The sequence below is a fragment of the Neodiprion virginianus genome, chromosome 2 (assembly GCF_021901495.1).
Source record: "Neodiprion virginianus isolate iyNeoVirg1 chromosome 2, iyNeoVirg1.1, whole genome shotgun sequence".
Lineage (NCBI taxonomy): Eukaryota > Metazoa > Arthropoda > Insecta > Hymenoptera > Diprionidae > Neodiprion > Neodiprion virginianus.
The window spans coordinates 28738696-28759396 of record NC_060878.1 but is presented as its reverse complement, the minus strand read 5'-3'; the positions used below and the strand labels follow the sequence as shown (position 1 = coordinate 28759396).

Below are 20701 nucleotides of genomic sequence, written 5' to 3'. Positions count from 1 at the left end.
TTTTGAGTTCTATACAGATATTTTTGCCACAAACTATATTTTATCCCTTTATAAGTATCGCAAATTTTCATTGAAAAAGATCGATTTTTCTTGTAGTTCCGACGTTTTCAAATTATATGAGATCTTTCTTTTTCTGTAGTTTCTAAATTTGTACTAAAAAATTAGGGTGTCATTATGCGCTGGCGTTTAAAATTGATGCCAGTATAAAACACTTATCAAGTCATTTTCTATACCCCAGTCATAGAGAAATTTTGATTACAGTGTGGTTTGAAAGGTTATTTTCAATTCAGTAATTAGTTGATAAAATATAAAAAATGCAATAAATATTTGTCGATGAATTCAGTCAGAGAAAAAGACCAAGTTTTTTTTCTTTCTAATCTGTTTATTTATAAGAACGAATCGTTAGTCTACAAATGAATAAAAATTCGTGCGAAAAATGATGATAACAATAATAATAACAATTATCTCGCAATACTTAGTATTAATTTCATGTCTTTGTTTCTCCGAGTACCTATATATAATGTCCAGCCATGCCGCGGTACCTCCGTGTAGAACGTACATTATAATACGCGTCGTACACTACGTGTAACGTGCAAGAACCGAGATATCAAGAGTATGGAGTTACAGACGGATTCTGATGAACCGTCTGCATATTATTACACTGTTGTATAAAGTATAAGGTGCACAAGTGTAACGTATACATATACCTATGAGTATACAACACATCGGGAAGACCGGTACCCGGTAGCCGGAGGATTATCGGGTGAGGGTCGGTCTACGGTGCAGGGCAAACAGTGATCGTGGCACAGCAACGCGGCTGTGCGAATCAAGTTGCGGTCTGGGTCCCGTGTCGGGTCCCCGGGGATCGTTTCTCGAGGTTAAAAATACAGCGCGATAATGTCCGGTCGTCGAGGGCATCGGATTCCGATTCATCGCGTCTCTCCCGCGGGCTGCGGAGCGAGGGCGATGCGGGGGCTCCAGGCTGAATTGGGGATGAGGCGACCAGGGCGGGTCCGTCCGCGCCGAACGCACCGACCGACGGCATCCCCGAGGAGTAACTAACCGAATGAGAGTCGGGACGGCCGGACCGCGTTAAGGTAATGTCCCATTAGTATGTGGCCTTCGTCGCCACCCTGGACAACCCCCGTTCGCGCACCCTGCCGACGACCTGTCAATAGACGGCTTGTTACCGCGACAATGATCGGATGGATACCCCGCCAACCCTCCAGGTACACGCTCTCGCCTATCTCCAGCTATACTTGTGTAGGTGTTTTTGTCCGTCGTGTGAGGTATGTATGAACCTCTCTTGCAGGACGAGGCGGGGATGAAGTATGAAACACGTTTCCAACGTCGCATGGTTGTAGGCTTGGTTTTTAGTGAAAGAAGGGTTATTATAGAAATGGATTGCGCGAGATTGTTGTTGGAAATTTACAGTTCGATATGATAACCAGTTATAGGGAATAACAATGCATGTGCGGTATAACATTTATTTCGACGAGTATTTCATTCGTTCCCTTTTCTGTACACTTTAGTTTCTGCGGGTCATTTCTTACGATTAGGATATGTCCAGCTTTGCGAGTTCATTACTGACAATGAACTCGGGCTCAAACCGATGAGTCACGAGTATCTGGGTACTCGTAAGCTGCTACTTTTTATTCAATGCAATTGAAGTTGAAGTCTAGTTCTAAACTTTAGAATTTCAAAGATTGAAATCTTTATCATCAAACTTAAATCCTCTTCGCACAAAGTTGATACTTGCCGCAGTCAGAAGCTGTAGTCAGTTCATCACAGTTTCATCTATACTTGACCTCATGTCTCGGGAAATTCAGACTGTCACCAAGTACGCCAGCTCTAAGTGAGCTCCATCGGTGAACAGAGAAAAAAAAATCAGGAATGAATAAAGAGTTTAGTCACGCTGCAGAAAATTATCATACGATATAGAATAGAACGGGAAAAGATACGGATATTCAGTTTTCAATCCACCCTCGACATTCCACGTTTCTGTCGGGTTATATCGACTTTTCACAAACTGTTCCATATTTATACTGTACTGCGCGGTTGTACCTGCATTTGACCAAATAATAATGTATTTTCTTGTACACTTATAGATGTGGATACAAGTTTACACGTTGGTGTTTAGCGACGGGTGGAATAGCCGCGGGGCGATCGCCGAGCATCTGAGTCTTATCGTACTCGCGGGGCTATCCAGAGATCTTCAAGTGTCGGCCGGATCGTGATCAAGTGGGCCGTCATGGCGACGACAATAAAGCCGAGCCTGACGAGCGACAATACATCGAACCCAAGTGAAGTAAGTAGCGCTGCGCTTTTGTCCGAGAACGCGCTCTGAGCCACCGACACCAGTGCACGTTCGTCCGGAGAATCGTGCTCGAGGTTTAGGTACGCTGTAATACACGTAGTCCTGGTTCGAGGACGATGAGGATCTGCAGGAGTGCGCACAGCTATCCATTGGCATCGAACCAGCGGGTGAAACCCTCCGAATGCAGGTTTAATCCGTTTTCATTCGTTCCGGCTGAACAATCCAGGGTCAAAATTATGAAGACGTACCGGGTTATTTTCCTGATTATAGGCAAATCGGGGTACAAATCCACTCCGAGCAACTCCGAGTTTTATCCGCGTGCTAACAAAAGAAGAGCGGAGTTGCTCAGAGTGGACTTGTACCGTGATTTGCCTATAATTAGGGGTCCCTACGGAGCGCATCGAAGTTCATGTTCGCTGACTTCGATTACCTTGAAGATGCAACCTGTGTATAACGCTTATTATTATTAAAAAATTTCCTTTCCAGGACGAACCGTACTATGATATACATCGGTCCCCTTGTAGGTAATATACCTATAATAAGACTGAGCGACACTCTCGGCTCCTTTGCCTCTATAGTTTCCTCGACGTAAAGTAGTCCTCGTAGTCGTCCATCTCACGTACATATAGCCCCTGCAATTGGGGGAGACGGAGGTAGAGTGGTTATGAGTTAGTGGCGGATCGGTGCGGATTGACTCCCGCCGTATTAAACCCGTCCGAAACTATATAATACTACGATCCGTAAGTTTATACGGCGAAGTCTATCGCGCGTGTACGATATAACATGGTATACAGTTATACGGGCACGCGTGCAGCGAGCGAGAGTATATATAAAGTCCCCAAGCCGATCCCCGTGATCTCGATCCAGCGATTCCGCGCGGGGATTTACCACCCTCGACCTGCCTATCTCATATATTTCATAAACTGATAGATTGTTTCCGCGTTCCTCGCGTGGGCGACACTACCGCGGCACCCTGAACCGTTCGCTCACCGATATTCGATCCATTCTCAGCGTCTTCTATACCGGAGGCGCTGATCGTTAGCGGGACAATTAGGTGATGCACCTCTGGGATCCTGGGCCCCCAAAAAAATCGTGTTCCCTGAGACAAATGGCGCCAGGGATTCTGGAACCAATAACGCTTAACACGGGACGCGAGATGCCCAACGCCTGGGTTCATCGTTTGTTGATGGCCGAAGAAAAGTGCTGCAGGAACCGAGGTAGATGATGTGAACGCCGAGGAAGCGACCCGTTGCTGATTAATAACCCGAGCCTGAAAAATCACGAGGAGAATTCGGCGAGCGAGAAAATGGTGTCGGACCGAGATCTCGCCGAGATTGAATATCCCTAGAAATCAGTGGGCGATTGTCCGGGGCTACTAATCAGCCGGGCTCGTCCGCCCCCCGGTCCTCATCCTAGTCCTCGTCTTCGAGGCGGGGGCGGACAGACCGGCCGTTAGCTCGGAAGCGGCGCTAACTTGACTTCACTAACTGGCAATCAGATCGCCTCTGTTGGGACAACAAACCCCCCCGCGTTTCCACCTCGTCTTCCCAACCCGCAGTGAGCTCTTTATTTATCGAAGAACTTTCTCGGGGTTAAACAGCACTAAATCCTCCCGCCCCTTTGCTACGGCGACGCTTCTTGGGAGAGGAAAAAACAGAAGCTTAATTGCCTGAAGTTTGCTCGCTCGTGCCCTATTGATTGGATAACGATGTCGTATAAATTATATCGCGCACACGATTTCAGTCCGTGTTTTACACTGCGTGTTACTTCATGGGTATAATCGGTATATGGACGGGAAATTAAATTGGAGCTATTGTACAAGTGATACTCGAAAATGTTGAAACTATCTTTTAAGCCTGTTTGCCGAAATGATTTCTTGATTCCAAACGTCTGGCTTGAAATAGTTATAAAATCAGCATTCTCAAGCTTTGCTAATATACAGTAACACAAGCTTGTGAAGTATTCGCAGAACTCCGAGTTCAAAGGCATGCACAGAATCGACATAGCCGTCATTGACACGCTTCAGATTGTATTTTGGGTAAAATATCGTATTGAGCATTCGTCAGCTATCAAGCGTGATTTCACGCCCAAGAAATTACACCTAAGAATAGTTCAGCCATGATTTTATCCTCAACAAATAACCAAGCACTGAAAATATATCGTGTGAAATGAATTACCAAAAAAATGTAGCCACAGTCGCCTATACGCATCGGCGTATATGAGTAATCGAGATTTCGGTCAAATCTAATCTTAGTTCAAGAAATCTTCTATGACTCCGTACCACCGGTCCCGGGCAGAGTATGTTCGTTGATTCCCAGGGAAAAATTAAAGAAACTCGACACCGGACGGGGTGATATTACTATTCCAGAAACGTTCTAGGAAGGCGCGGCGGGGGGGAAATAAGGAAAGAAGGAAAGAACGGACGGTGTATCTGTCCATCTGATCAGAAGGCGAGGGTATCGAAGATGCGAATCGTACCGAATCGTCGTCGATGTATGCCTGTGTACGTCCGTAGCGTTTTCAGTAGTAAACAGAACGGCTGGGCCGCCACTCGCCTGTTCTCCGTCTTATGTCGTCCCATTTACACCGGGCGGTCGTTTCGTCGCGGACTGTTCCGTATAGCGTAACCTAAGGGTAGATGCCTGTGTGGCGGACGGCCAGCATGCCGGACAAAGAAAGCTCGGCCCTCCTTGTCCCCAGCAGTCCGGGGGAACCCCAGGGATGAGAATGGGATTCGGAATGGGAATCGGAACGCGGGGAACGGGGACGATTCTTTACGCGTCTAATTGACCGCGGAGATAACGGGCTCCCCGCGCTCTGCAGGTATAATAATACTTCTTTCGCCTTCCGCCGCTAATGACCCCACTAATCGCCGATCGCTGCTGGTATTTCTATGTCATAGGTACGTACGTACATACATGTAGGTATGTAGAGATGAACGAATAGCTTAAATTATACTTTTCATTACCGGAATCGGTTTTTTTAGTTTCACCCATGGATTTTTAAGTAACTGATCGACACATCGCATGTACGGTGTCATTCGATAGCATAAAAATAATATATATTTTTTTCATCGTATGGATAAAATCGGTAAATCAGAAGTTATCGAATCAATGATAAACGGCAACCATAGATTTATTTATAGATATCCTGTAGGATATCGCATGCAGGGTCGTTACTGGATGATGAAAAAGGTTTGCGGTAGTTTGTTTCAGGGTGCAGAGACAATGGCCCTTCAGCGACTGAAGTGTGGCAGATGCGAGGATTGTGTTCCATACCGCCTGATGCATCAGAGACACACCAAAAAAGGAATATAAATGTAGGAAAAAAACGTGGACACAAAAAATAAGAGCATAACCACCCGCAGCGCGAGACCTAATCTAAACTGTCCCATAAAGTATCACCACTACAGCTTACGGGTGAGGGATATAACTGCAGCGAATCCTTACTGAATTGGAAAACCTTATAGCAGCTAGTCCAACCGGTCAATTCGAAGCGGCTAATCGGTCGAGGTTGCATCCGTCAATTACGATCGACTCCCACTTCTAGCAGGTGTATACGGTACACCTGCTTTATTATTACACGTATACACAAAACCTGGCGATGATGTCGCTGCTGTGTGATGCGGGAAGAGAGTTTCGGGGATCGGGGGGTAGCTGGGTGAAGAGTCCGATCGACGGTATACGAGTATAAGTATTCCCGAAGGCAAGGGGCAATTTGTCCCGGTCATTTGGCGAGTCCGCGGGGACTGCCCGACTGTAATCCAATCACTAGCCACACTATCCCTCCTTCTCTCTCTCTCTCTCTCGCCATCCTCTCCGCCGCTTCTTGCCCGGCGGGACGAGAGAACCAACGCGACCCTTCGTCAGTCGTCCTTGTCCTCGTCTTCGTCTTCGGACGCAACGTTCTTCAGGAGTCGGACTTCTCGCACTCAACGACCAATGCGAACCCCAATCAAGAAATCGTTCAAAGAATCTCTAGTAGATGTAGAAATTGTATAACCATGCGCAGACCACACTCACGTTTCTATTGGGTAGTTAAATAAGTAGCTAAATAGATAGATCGATCGACCAACCGATTGGGATTTTACTGACCATGAGCGAAAATTTGTTTCCAGTAAAGAATATTTTATTGGAATCCTCGTACTGTCCTGAGGTCCACACTTGCGGGGCTGTATTTTCACTAATTTTCTTTATACCCATAGGCGCCAGAAATCTGTACATGAAAAGATCATCAATTCATCAGAGACGGTCTCACGGTCAATGGACACTTTTACGGAAAAAGAATCGACTTGAATAACCATTGGTTTGGCTTACTTCATCCTCGAGGGAAGATACCGGTAACCAGAAATACATGAAGAGATCGAGTGAAGAGCGAAGTTCGGAAAAAATTCTCAACCCCCTGCATCTGTTACGAACGAAATTTGTTTCTTCGCTAACGGGCTTTAGCCACAAAATCGAAGCTATCGGTGGATAATTGAAAAACAAATATTCAAAAAATTTCTTTACTCGTCCGAATGCGGTATAATGTGATTTTGGCAGTGCTGACTTTGTAAAAGTATTCATGTTACAGGTATAGGTACGTACGTGTGTTTCTCTCGTCCGGATATATTTAAAAATTTTCCGATGTTGAAAATTGTGCCCCCAGGCAAAACGGCATACGTGATCTTTGAGCGCGTTGAGAGGGTCCATATTGGCCTAGTTGCAGTTCTCACCCTTGCCTCGTTCGCCTCGCTCCTTAAGCCTGCAGTGGCCTGGTTCCATCGTCGTTGCAGCATCCCGGAACCCAGGAATCCAGAGATCACGATCCGTCGATCGGAAAACGGTGAGTACGCTGCTGTTAATAATTACCGAGCGTAGAAATGATCGCAGTTATATCGGTTCTCCGGCGACTGTTTCGGTACGCGAGAACCGCGACACCCTACCGCGATCCATTATACACGTAACGCTGGTCTCGGGGCAATTACAAGCCTATGATTTAGGGCGCAACGCGACACGGTGCGCAGCACTGACTATATGTACGTGATATACGTATATAAGTTATACATGGGTGCAGGGGAGTTCTAGTCGTACGTATAACACTGCGTGAAGGTGGACAAGTCATGGTGCAAACCTCTTGATTTATTGCTCTGGCTACAAATTAATACAAAACCCTTACATGTAATCGTACGCGTTCTACACGATATTCCCGCGCTGTTGTTCATGGTGCACCGTGTTATTATACGCGTTTATTAAATCGGTCACGGGGATCTACTCGAATAATCGCCACCCCTGCGATGATCCATCCTTAACAAAGTCTCGAGAGCTCTCCCTTCGATTTCTATTGTTGTCGGCAATTAAGCGGCAGACTACGTGTGACAAATACAGAGCGCAGTCTTACCGTTTCTTTCCAGAGTCACATGTTTGTTATGATGCCATGTGGAAAGAAAAAACTCCGTTCACGCGAATAAAAATGAACCTTTAAAATCAGCGGAAAAGTTTCGGGATTCTCAATTCAGTCTCATTTCACTGTCATTCTGAAAATGTTACAAAGTGATCGAAGCTTAAAAAACAAACTTACTTATGATGTATAGGAATTATGTTTGAAGCTGAAAATCTGACGAAGATCCGTTTCCCCTATATGTACAATACACGGTTTTGCGGGTGACTAAACAGGACGTCATGCGAGGTGCGGTCGTCTGATCCCTCGCCACCTTCACCCGGGTGCAATATAGAGCGTGAACAAATACTTACTAGAGTAAAATTAAAAACTGCGGGTTGCTCCTGTATCGATCGGCCCCGTCGGTGTTTGTACTTATCGGGGCTGCCCGCCACGCGAGGGCGCAAGCCGGGTTGCCTACCGATTGGCGCCTTTCAAAAAATACGCAGCTCACGGTTCGGTCCGGAGTCCGAGCGGTCAATAACTGACGACGAGGGACACCTGAAACCCTCGAATTTGTTTATGTGGATTGTGGATAGACGGAATACGTCACGTTTCCATCTGCGGGATTATAATTCTCTATAGAGGGTGAGCGAGACGGGGGTTGGCGATCATCAAACACGGAAAACATTTGAGATATCTCTGTACAGCGGGATAGAAATTAATTTCAATTTCAAACGTTTCGGGTATAAGACGTACGTCACATGCTTCGACGATTTTGAATAGCGGCGAAGATTGACTCGAAGACGGGATACCCTCGTCCTTCTCAGCGCAACTCCGGTTCAGTTTTAACTCGGTATATTGGACAAGAAGTTGGAGGACTATACATCTATACACCCTCCAGAGTGGTGGGCCACCCCCACACATCCGAAGAATTATTCTCGAGTGTTATGCGGTATTCTTAATTGACCGAGCGTTAGCTCCGGGATTATTTTAAAACCTTTATTGTTACGTTTATGTACCTCTTAAGTTGAGCCCGAGTTAAGACCGCCGTGCCTATAAAGACCCCGCGAGCAGGGAGGGGGACGAACCGTCTCGCTATATTCACGTCTTTATCTTACATCGCCAGCGAGTTACCTGCCACCCGACGTTATAACTACATTGCAGCGTTTCGGGGAATTTTATATTATCTTCTTTGAGCCACGCCTCATCGTCATTCTCTCACTCCCTCCGACGTGCTTTACTGTACAGTGCGTATAGCTCTCCCTCTATTATACCTACCATTCGCGCAAAAGATGTTACGATCCGCGATTCTTTTACCCTCCGGGTGCTTTACGAAGCCGTTGCTTTTTACCTCGAATTCTGAAGTCATATTTTGAGCTGACCTCCCCGGATGACCTTTACTATACTTACTACTTACATAACGCTTAATGCGATTGTTTTTATTAAGTCAACTGTCTATCGTTGTGTTTACAATTTGATATATTGTAACTAAACGCCTTGTGGAATTCAACTTTCATCCGAAAACCTATCCTGTCTTAGATTATTACGGGTCGGGTAGAAAAATGTGCAAAGTTTGGCTGGGAGAATGGGCTTACGAAAGTTTTACACTTTCTTATGTACGAACTTTTTCACGCCAAGTTTTTAAAAAGACTTTTTGAATACGCTAACCGTGCGTTTTTTCTGCAATGGTATGACGGGTTTTAAAAATAAGTGAAACAATTGAAAATCGTACGACTGGTACCGGTTTTCACATAAAGAAACTAAATTCCATTGTTAAGAAAGTCTTCACGCTCAGATCGCGAGCTAATTCCGTTAATCGTGTTTCTCTCGCCCGCAGAGCTTTCTTAGCCAGCGACGGTCAAGTGATTTATCCACAGGGGTTCTCCTCCCTTCGGCAGATACACCAGGGGAAAATCGCTAATGAATTTTTACCCGCGAGGCGACTAACTAAGACCGATATCGCGGTCGGCGGAGGGTGGGAAGAATGTAAAAGCCGTAGATGGAAAAAGTGAGAGGAGGAAAGCTCTCGATCAGCGTGCACGGAGAGCAGCTCACGTGTGCGATGGGGCTTGACTGCGTGCAGATGCGTGGAATATATGTATTCCCCGTTGAATTCAGGTGAAATTATGCGTGAAATACACCGCGAAAAATCGTTCGAATCTCCCCCTTATTTCGAAATTCGAACGAACACCTGATTTCGTATGCGCCAACCGTACCATGCCGCATCACGATATCTCCTCGTAAATTTCAACGCGCAGGGATGGGTATTCAGATAGACACTTGGCCAGCCCCGACGCCGCGTTTGATCGCCTTCGCATATAGTCTCCGATACCAGCCACGCTAACTGCCACTGACCGCTCAACGTTCGTCCAGGATGAGGAGCCACTTTACCCGTCAATCTCAATAAAACCTAGAACCGTGCCGGAAGAGTGAACCATAGACGATGCATGCAACGCTATACACACGTACGAATTCCGCCAACTGAATTCTCAGTTCTCCTCCTTGCAGGATTTCGACAAAGGTGAAATCATACGTTAAAACTATTCTTGCCGTCATATTATTCGACGTGAAATATCGCCGAGTAACTCGATATCGTCGTACAGCTGAAATGAACTTCGAAGCGTAATACTCGATTCGGTGTCCATTTTGATTTTGTGCTAGATTCGCTGATAAATATGACATAGTGCTTGAAACTTAGAAAAAAGAAAAAAACAACGGGAAACTGTTCTATCGATTAGTATGCCATTATGTGAAACATGTAACAACAAAAATCAGTCAATACAAGCACGATGACCTAGCTGAGTCAACGATATGAGCTAAAAACTGCTCTTCGTAATCTTCTTCTTCCCGGGCTCATAGTACCTTATACTTGTCGAATGTGTCGAAAGGGCCTCCCACGCTTATAGGGACAGGTACATGCAGTTATACGATATCTTATGTGGAAAGGTGTGTACGTGGGCGATATTGCAACGATACCCAATCTGTGTTCCCACTGCGCGTGTGTATGGGTGTCCGTTCAGCAGCGTTCCGCAGCTATCGCATTATTATAATTCGCGGTCTCGAGCGACGTGCTGTATCTGCGGTTCGGATGGCCGAGCGGCTCTCGCGGGGTCGAGATTACAAGCCCGCGAAGGTAAAGCGGGAGTAGAAAGCGCCGTTAGGTGCTTGACCAGTGTTATAGATATCATAAACAAGGACCCTCTGAGGTGACCAGGGTGCAGTCCCGCTCTCACGCCCCATGGCATCCGCTATCTGGAATCCCCACAAGTGACAACAACCCTATCCTGCCACCGAGTAACCGAGGTATATTTGCTGTTAATGAATATTCATACGGTGCTCGGCCCTCGACCGTAGCCACCGTAGAAAAGTCGACCGCTTAAAACGAGACCGACAACCGCGAACGTGCCTCCAATATTAGCTCTTTCAACAAGACGGGGGAACGTGTCGCGGTGATCTACATTTTTTATCCAAAAATCAATCCCGTCAAATTTCGAGAAAAGTGAGTGAAATTGTGTGAAATTTACCGCCCAACACCTGCGGATGGACAACCGAAACTACACTTGAAATACGTAGCAATAAAAAGCGAAGTTGATAAAAAAAAGAGCTGACGTTGATCGGTAAGTTTCACAGAAAAACAACGCAAGTTTTACGAGCATGATTGTCGATTAATGAGTTATTCCTACTTTTCAGTGCCGTCAGAGGTCAGATAAATTTGACTTTGTATTCTATTACAATACAGCGCTACCGTGCGTTCCGAATTCGGAGTAGCGATTGTCCAAAGCTACGCTTTTTAGACCCAGTTTTGAAACGAAGTTCGGTCGTCGTTTCCTTCACGGTTTCCCAACACACACGTAGGCATGTATACCGTATTGGGCACATATACGGGGCAACGAATCGCGGATCTTGGAATCGGGGAATCGCGCGGTTCGGAGTCCGTAAATCTTACGGGGCGAGTACGTTTTCCGGGGAATACAGACGCGGGGCGAAGCGGCTCGCAGCTCCCTCCCGGCGAGTATCCGCAGCCGGAGTCCGATGTTTTGATTCTGGTTGTTATAGGGAACGCATAGATCACTTCCCCCCGAAGCTATAGACGGCAGCAGTTAGGGCGACGGCGACGGCGACGGCGACGGAGGCACCGAGGGTGACCCGGTGGACACAGACGATTTATTGGACGGTCAGATATATATGATTATTTAAATCTTCCGGCGAGGTTAGCGCCTCATCGTTCGCCGTTCGATTACTTATACACGTAATACCATGCGGTTTTATAAGGGCTAGTCCCGGGACTCCTGAATACCGAGACTGAAATTCCGTCATTCCCTATTTCGCGAAGGAGTCGCACGATCGTAATTCGTGACGCTGGGGCAGGGCAGGCTTTCTAGGTATGTAAATACCGAGCAGTAAGACTTAGGACTCGTAGGAATCGACTTATATAGGGACGAGTCCGAGCCGCGACACGTCCTGGGCGGGGGCTGGTTTCATCTTAAACGCGATCCTTGCGCGAATCGTAACTCTGCGGGCTCTTCCTCAGGGCCGCCAGTCGGTCCCAAGCCCATCTCGTATCTGTATCGTCGGAAGGATTTGCTTCACCCTGCACCGTGAAACGAGTTCGCGAGATCAAACTGCGCCGTCTCTACGCAAGCTCATTCATTCCTTTTCACCTTCAATTTTCGAGGAAAATCACCGCCTCGTTATCACACTTGAAATTTCCATCACCTATGACCCAGGTATAATTTGACAACCCACATGCACCTCGTACGCTCAGCTGCACGGAGAGTGGAAATCCGATAGACTCGATAAGGTATTGCGCTTTACGTGCATGTGCAATAATATGGGAATGTGTCGGTGCAATGTGGGGATGTAGAATGCCCGTGAGTTCTGAGACGCGGCTAACAACTATGAAGGGAATCTTGGTTCCTCCCTTCCCGGAGCGATTCAACCTCGTCGATAAAACTCCTTTGCGTGGATTAGTTCGCTCAATCAGGAAATATACTCGGGGCCCCCATAAAATCTCTTCCGTCTCTTCTTCATCTCCTCCCGTAGTCTTTTTCTTCTTCTTCTCCTTCTTGTTCTTCTTCTTCTTCTTCTACTTCGCGTTCTGCCCTGCGATCGGAGCCCCTATCCCTCTGCAAGAGTATATCTGTGCATCAGCCAGCTCGCGCACTTCCCCCATTCCCAAACCGAGGCAGGAACATGTCTCACGTCCCACTACCCTCAAACCCTCGTCTCTATCCGGGAATATCCTGCACGCGTAACTCGCTTCGTAGGTATATATGAACGTAGACGCGCTTACGGCTTATACGCGATACTGTTATATAATGCGGGAGAAACGGGGAACACTTTTTTTTCAGCAAAATTGGATGTGGGTAGCACGTATTTAGAGGGTATTAATGCATAATATACCGCGCGTCGTAAGATTTATCTTGACCCTGGAGATGACAGATAATTATGATATACATCTATTGATGTTTGTAGAATTCGAAAGCAATTGCGATGAGAATTTCCTTGAACTTGAACTTTTCGACTACTCAATTTATGCGGTTCATGGCTCTTCCGCAGTTCTCAATCATCCGATCGGAACTCGGGGTATCAAGCTTGAAATCTGCCTATAATTATTCGCACTTCACCTGAACGGTCATACTTGTATCGTATGAAATAAGTACTTTCTTTAAAACCAACGTCAACAGTTTTGCCAGAGATTTATATTAAGCGAAAGACGCCTCCGTCACGCAATGAACACACCGATAAAGAATAATTCCTCTCGCTACGAGGGACGCTTCTCGACACGTACAAAGAGGAGGAAATTCTCAAATAGGTTCACAGAGAGGAGTAAGAGTAGGTATATGTATCAACGCGTATAAAGAGACGCACGTGAGTCGTAGTCAATTCTCCGGCAGTTAACAAATTGTTGCAGCAGGGTGCGGGGGTTGACGGGTACCTACGGGGGTGCTTGCGGTTGGCAGGATAATACGTCGTTACCCCACCCACGCTCCGTTTGCCCCGAATCCGGCGTGCCGCACGCGTCGGGGTGGCCGACCGAGTCGTTCCGTAATTAAAATCGTCCCATCATTACAATGCCCTGTGCGGTACGGGACTCGATCGTATAAACCGGGGTTGTTCTGCACCCGGGACGAATTCACTCGAAATTTCGCGTCTCGCCTGGACGCGGAAGTGACCCTTCCCTTCCGGTCGTCGGTCATTCCGTATATGTCAACATCCTGCACAGGTGGAAAAGATAAATAATTGTGTTTTTTATTTATATATTTGAATTGTTTATCTATCAAGTATGTAGAAATATTGCTACGAGTTTCATCAGTTTTGTTTTAAAACACTTTGCAGTTAATAGATATTAGAATACTTGTATTCATATCAAAGAGGTTGGTGAGAGTCGAGAATCAATACCTTTTCACTTATTTTATTTATGTGAGATAGACGCAAATTAAGTATTCGTCAAAATCGTCGTCAATATTTGTGAGCTCCGAATATTTTCCAAAAAAATACAAGAAACAGCAACACTTTATACATTCTAAACCGCATGCATAGAGCCCAAATATCGACTTTTCGCTTCAAATCACATTAAAATTGTAAAGACTATAATATAATCGTGAAGATTTCATTCCGTGATGGAACGTTTCGTCGAGAAGGTAATGATTCTATGTAATCCTACTACTACGCTTTTTGTTTCGTCACATTGTTATCGGCAAATATTAAACTTATCAAAACAGCACTGATATTGGATTTTGATAAAAACATAGCGGTATTAAATTTACCCACCTATGTAAAATTGTATATAGCGTACTAAATAACAGTCTTCGCGAAAGAATGTAAAATGATTGTGGAGTGAGATCGAAGATTTAAAAAAATTGGAGCAATCCCACGCATGAATTTGACAAAATGTGACCAAGAATCAATTATAAACACATTAATTATTCCCAGTCGCGTAGCGTCGCACGTGTTTATTCGCCTGCGTGACATAGGTGGGTATATATATTATGGTACTTATAGGTGCGAAGTTTTTCTCACGGCGCGGCGTTTCGCCCGACGCCGGTCGTCGGGGTGGGTAGAGGGCGAACCGTTGGAACCCCACAGTCGTGATTTCACGCCGTTTAAAGTACAAAGCTGAACCTTGTCCGTACGCGGGGCGCTGCGCCATATATTCCCTCTTTAACCCCGGCGCGATCCTTCACCTCTAGCCCTCGCCCTCGGCCTGCCACCCCCGGGGGTTTGAGGACCGGATCGCGAAGGTCGCCGGACGTCGAGAGGCCGACGGCTTCTGTCTAATGACGTGTGCCGGAGGACGCCGCGGCACTTTGCTGGCCTATCTTACATGCCCTCGTGGTACTCGGGCGTTATTAATGACAAACGCCTGCTGAGTCAGTGAAGAGAGCGCCTCCGCGGCATCTTGAAACTTTAATATCGCGCGAGACCCAATAACGCGAGGCACGAGGATCCCGGACGAAAACCACCAGCTTGTACGTCTGCAAAGATAGTGCGTTGTGAACCCCCAACACTGTCTGGTGGATGAGCCTCTTCTCCTCGATACGAACCTCTTTTCACACCCGTCAATTTAATGGAAATTCTATTCGTCGTGCACGATTTGCCGGATTTTGGTAGTATGCAAAGAAACTCGCAGGCATCTATGTTTACAGGCTTTTAAACCTAACTTAAATTCAATTTCGGTGCAATCTTGGGAAAATTTATAGAATTTGCGGTGAGATTTATCGAGCGGCGGTTTTGAGAGTTTTGGAATGAGAAAATAATTTCGGTACTACTGAAATTGTTGAAGATTTATTTATGGAGTTGTATTACGAACTTTTTTTGCAATTTAAAGTCTGTCACATTTTCTCTTAAATCAAAACTGTTGGAGCTCTCGAATTTATGCAAACTTTCCCGAAAGTTCTGCATGCTGGGTAAAACTATATTCAATAGTGTAAGTTTCGAATTTTTATGATAATAATGCTCCAATATCGTCGATATAATTACGACCAGAATTGTACTAAGCACGCACACAGTAGACTTAATTTTGTTTGCACGTGTGTTATTTTGATAACATTATGAAGAAGAACAAAACTTTTTTACATATATCGCAGTCCCTGATAATAATTTGTCGACTGATCGAAGGCTACAATTTAACGAATGATGAAAAACGGCCGGTCGATGGAAAAATACCCCCTGTTGACAAAGTATATAGCTGTATTTAAGCTTTGCAGGAATCGTTAATCGCCGGCGAGTCAAGCGCACGCGGCGTGATTATAACCAGTGCGCGACGCAAACCGGAAGGCCGAGTGAATATTTAATAACGTGCGACAACGGGGGATGGAGGCGTTGGGTGGTGCTAGTATCGCCTCAAAGGTGTACCGTGCACAGTTACCAGATCGCCGGACATTACGATGGTCGAATTACAACGCGAGAAAACCCCGGCTCGAAGAAGCTCCGCGTGGCGACGCGTTCTCACGAAACAAGCACGGGAATTTTGTCTCTCAACCGGACTCCACGGGTACAAGTACATCGCTCAGAGTCAACGCTCCGTTTACGAGAGGTAAGGTGGGATGCGATTGGATGGCAGTACCAGCTGCTCAAGTTCTCCCTCGTCAAGTGCGCTTTTCTCCATCTCTCCGGTCCACACTGAGAGAAATTTTTAGTTCCGGTTACCGCTCAGTCCTTAACTATTTTCATTTTTCACCACAATCGAAAGATATAGTTACAAGTAGAAAATGAAAATTAGTTTTCTAGCTGTTACCGGAAAGTCTAGTATCCGTTACTATATTTTCTTGCAACTGTTGCGAAAATTTAATGCTTCTGCAACAATAAATTGACGTTAAAGCTTTATTTAACTAAAAAAGTATAGTAAACCGAACAAACTGATTTTGCGTTGCAATTACCAAAAAATGATCGACGATAGTGCAAAATGGTTAGGCGTACCTCGTTTTTCGTGATTTCAACAATATTCAAACAGTTTTTTTTAACGATACCCGTTTTACTCAATTTTTCTAGTTACTATAACAAATGAAATTTTTACAGAAATTGCAAAATTTCATATTATTTCGTACTAAATTGTAAATGCGCATTGTTTTTCCACAAAGAATTGTTAATTTTCTTAAAAAATTGTAGCGGTTTGTAGATTTTTTACAGAAAAAATACAAATTTCCACCCGAAATCTACAAGTTTTTTTACGAAAACGATTTGTCGTAAAAAATTGTACGAAATATCCCGATACGTAGAAAATCGTATAGAAATCATTTTTTTCGCCAGGGCTTCTGATATGGTTATTATATCTGTAATCTTGCACAGGGCGATTTGGGCCGTAGGCGTTGTCGTTTCTCTCTGCTGTGCCATTGCTCTGATGCAAATTGCATGGGAGTACAACGCGGCGCATCCAACTCTCACTGTGATCGAGTCCACTCATCACGGTATTTGGAACTACAGATTTCCCGCCGTCACCATCTGCGATCTCAACCGTGTATCGCTAAGCCGGGCTCAGGACTTGGTTAATTCTCTGCAGTAGGTTGCGTTGCGATGTATATCTCAATCGAGCGAACGATACACTATATGTACTTATAAATACACTTTTACTTTTTATTACGGGCATTACTTCGGTATGCATAGACATAAATCAAACTCCCATTAAAATGCAGTCACATTGAACTGTTGCGAGGTGAAATACTAAATAATAGAGTTGAGGGTGAAGTAAGTCGAATTAGATGCGAAACGCTTCTATTATTGATCCTTTTTAACTAAAAATGCACATTGAGCGTACGCTCGCATTGTACGTTGTATAACTGATTCTTACCGTACTTTACGAGTCGTCTGAGAACTGATTTATAATTGCAATATTTTTAATTACATACTTTTATATTTGATTTATTAAATCGCAGTGGACCTCGGTTGGAGAATGAATCTGAAACGGTTCTGTTAGCCGAGATGCGACTCCTGAACAAGCTTCTTGACCCAGATATTTCTAGCGAAAAAGTTTACACCAACCTGACCCGGCTACAGGAGATATTCGACGATAACGACTTGACGATTCCTGACGTCATGAAATTGGTATACAACGTTCACGTATCATATGAACAATACTTGCCGAAGGGACTCGCGATACTTTCTTGTTACTCAATGTGGTAAAAATAAAGTATGTCGACCATGCAGGTAACGAGAAACTGCTCCGAGATAACAGTGAGATGCAAATGGAAGGGAAACATCATCTCTTGTGACTCGATATTTGAGTCATCCCTGAGCCGTGATGGTATCTGCTGCAGTTTCAACTATATCGGAGTCCCAGATCGTGAAAAATCCCGGTAAGCATAATAAGATCAAAGTTAAGTACGCCCGAGGGTGATGTATACCTACCGAAAATACCCTGAGAATTATTGATATCATCGCAAAATTATCACGACCTCTTGCGCCCAGAAGCAATCAGTATTTTCAGCTTTGATTGAGAACCAAGGGTCCAACTGTGTTAGTACTAATTCAGGTATAATAATATTTCCAATGAGAAACTAGTCACTAGTATTTTTGATCTAGTATATCCAACGATTCATTCTTTGGTGATTTATTGTGTGATTTCTTACATATTTTACCAAATTTACAAAATAAATCACTCGACTTGTGATTGAAAACTGAAAAAAATTTTTAAAACTATTCGATACCGCAGGCGCATACCTAAGAGGGTGACGGCTTGTGGCTATCAGACCGGATTGACGGTGCTGTTAAACATGGCACCCTTAGATTACCACGCGGCACTTCTCGGAGGTTACGGTCTTAAGGTAAATTTACCTCCGCGTCTGTGAATATCGTGCATTCGGCTTTGTGCAACGGTGTGTAACTTACATTATATGATTGTTGTTATACGCAGGTGATTCTTCACGATCCTTACGACTACCCGGACCGTAATGCTAAGAACAAACTGATCCGCATGGACAAAGAAGTGTTCCTCAGCGTTACACCGGAAGTTACATACTCAACGGATGATGTGCGCAGTCTTCCCGTGTCGAAACGAAGTTGCATATTCTCGGACGAGGGGCAAGACCTGACAGCACTGATGGGAAATTACTCCTACAACAATTGCCTTGCCGTATGCCGTATGCAAACGATATTTGAGAAATGCGGATGCATTCCCTATTATCAGGCATACCTACGTTTTGCCTCTGTTGAATTTCCAGAAAACGGTATATGTATACGGTGTTTGCATTTTTCTTACAATCATTCGTCAAGCGAATATGATTGCAATTTCTTCTCCCTATGCTTCCAAGATCCAGGCACAAACACCAGCGTAAGAATCTGTAACCTTACCGACGTGAAGTGTGTCTACGATTTCCAGGGTTCGTAATCAGGATTTTTCATATCGTAAATAAAGTAACAATAAGATACGCGTGCTTTCGAGAATACTCACCGTAGGACAGTTAACACAGGCCCGTATAAGCAAATACGTCGAGACAAAAGTAGAACGATAAAAAATAGACCAAATTGACTACCTACTCGCAAACATGCTTATACATTCAAATTGGTATATTCATGTTTTAACAAGGAAAAAAGAACCGGTCGGATATCGATTATTTTTATTATTCAATTACCGTACAATATTTGCCGAGTGCATTAGTCAAGAAAACAATAAATGCATCAGGGAGAAACTTGACTGACAATGAGATGTTTAAATTCACGCTGATTCTCGAGTCACTCCTGTTAATATAATCGAAGGCAATTAGGGGATTTCCTAATATCAACGTTAAAATTATCTGCGTAGATTGGTACGAAACTTCATGGCCGGGGACCAAGGTAACGAACAGACACCTGCCGTCGATAGAGGTGTTGGATTACGAAAGCGGACCGTGCAAATGCATTCCCGATTGCAGTCTCTTTCGCTACCCCCTTCAAAGCTCCGCTGGAATATTGGATCGCAGCAATGCCTATCACGATCTTGAATTCTAGCGAGTATCAATTGCTATACGTTACTTTGCCATCCTTTCTTTTTTTTTTTTTTTTTTATCAAGACTCCCGACTCTACCGCTGTCTATCCACCTCGTCTGATTACTTTCTTTATCTTCGCAGTAAGGGTGTTGACGTCAAGAATCATAGCCTTTTACACGTATTCTTCAGTGACCTGGTGTCAACTCAATACCGTCGCGATGTTTATTACAACTGGCACAACCTGTTCGGTAAAAATTTTTCCTCTACCTTGAAATGATCAAGAATATCGAATCTGACGGCTTAACAAAAATTGTTTCAGCCTCGTTCGGTGGACTGCTCGGGCTCTTCGCAGGATTCAGTCTGATGTCTGCGTTTGAACTGATATATTTCTTCTCCATTCGATTGATAGCGGACTTGTGGACTGGTAACAAAAAAGGGCGGATATGATCGAAGCACGAGTCATTTATTAATCGATCTTGTTAACATTGTCATGCTTGAAATTTTTAATTGCGGGCGTTTTGTTTCTTATCGTGACTTACACTACTATTTTACGTACATTATTAATTTGAAACACATACCTGTTTCTGGTAATCGTTGCTGATCGAAGTCCTCCCTGTTTCAATATTGCCTGTCTACTTGTTCTTATCATACACACGTTCCGCCGAACAAATATTAGTATTTTTCACGGTACTTTCAATCACTGTGAAAACCAGTTCAATTATTAGAAGTACCTTCGGGTGTGATGAAAATCTTTTGTCGCTAATACTCTTTTTTCTCATAAAATGATCTCTCTTTCGTGAAATTGTTTACTATTACGCTACTTTATTTGTTTAATTGTAATTTGTATGAAATTTTTAAAAAATGTCCTATAAACTGTGTCAACGGGCTTCGATTGTTGGAATTTCACATTTTTTGCAATAGAAGCATACGCCGAAGAATAAACAAGACGTAGCAATTTTCCAAATTCATCATGATCTGCATGTAGGGTCGTGCAAAATTCAGATTTTTTCATCAAGTTGTTTCCGAGGTCATCATAGGAAGTTTGTAAAAAAATTGACTTATCAATTCTTTCCAATAGAAGCACATGTTAGAAAAAAATGGGACACGGCAATTTTTCGT

The 20701-nt window shown here is 44.4% G+C and overlaps 1 protein-coding gene across 3 annotated transcripts; it reads left to right on the top strand.

Moving 5' to 3' along the window:
• The first annotated feature begins 6915 nt into the window (after positions 1 to 6915).
• LOC124299088 (sodium channel protein Nach-like) lies at positions 6916 to 20167 on the top strand. 3 transcript variants are annotated; one of them, XM_046752009.1, is made up of 11 exons: positions 6916 to 7141; positions 16046 to 16217; positions 16970 to 17179; positions 17554 to 17722; positions 17825 to 17973; positions 18330 to 18441; positions 18531 to 18843; positions 18928 to 18996; positions 19419 to 19602; positions 19724 to 19830; positions 19902 to 20167. In XM_046752009.1, the coding sequence occupies exons 1-11, from the start codon at positions 6943 to 6945 to the stop codon at positions 20027 to 20029; spliced, it is 1812 nt and encodes a 603-aa protein (XP_046607965.1). In that variant the 5' UTR covers positions 6916 to 6942; the 3' UTR covers positions 20030 to 20167. The 3 variants fall into 3 exon arrangements, with proteins under 3 accessions (XP_046607965.1, XP_046607967.1, XP_046607966.1); XM_046752011.1 differs by lacking the exon at positions 6916 to 7141 and adding an exon at positions 10558 to 11295 and having other exon boundaries at positions 15889 to 16217; XM_046752010.1 differs by lacking the exon at positions 6916 to 7141 and adding an exon at positions 10558 to 11295 and having other exon boundaries at positions 15881 to 16217.
• The last annotated feature ends 534 nt before the right edge of the window (positions 20168 to 20701 follow it).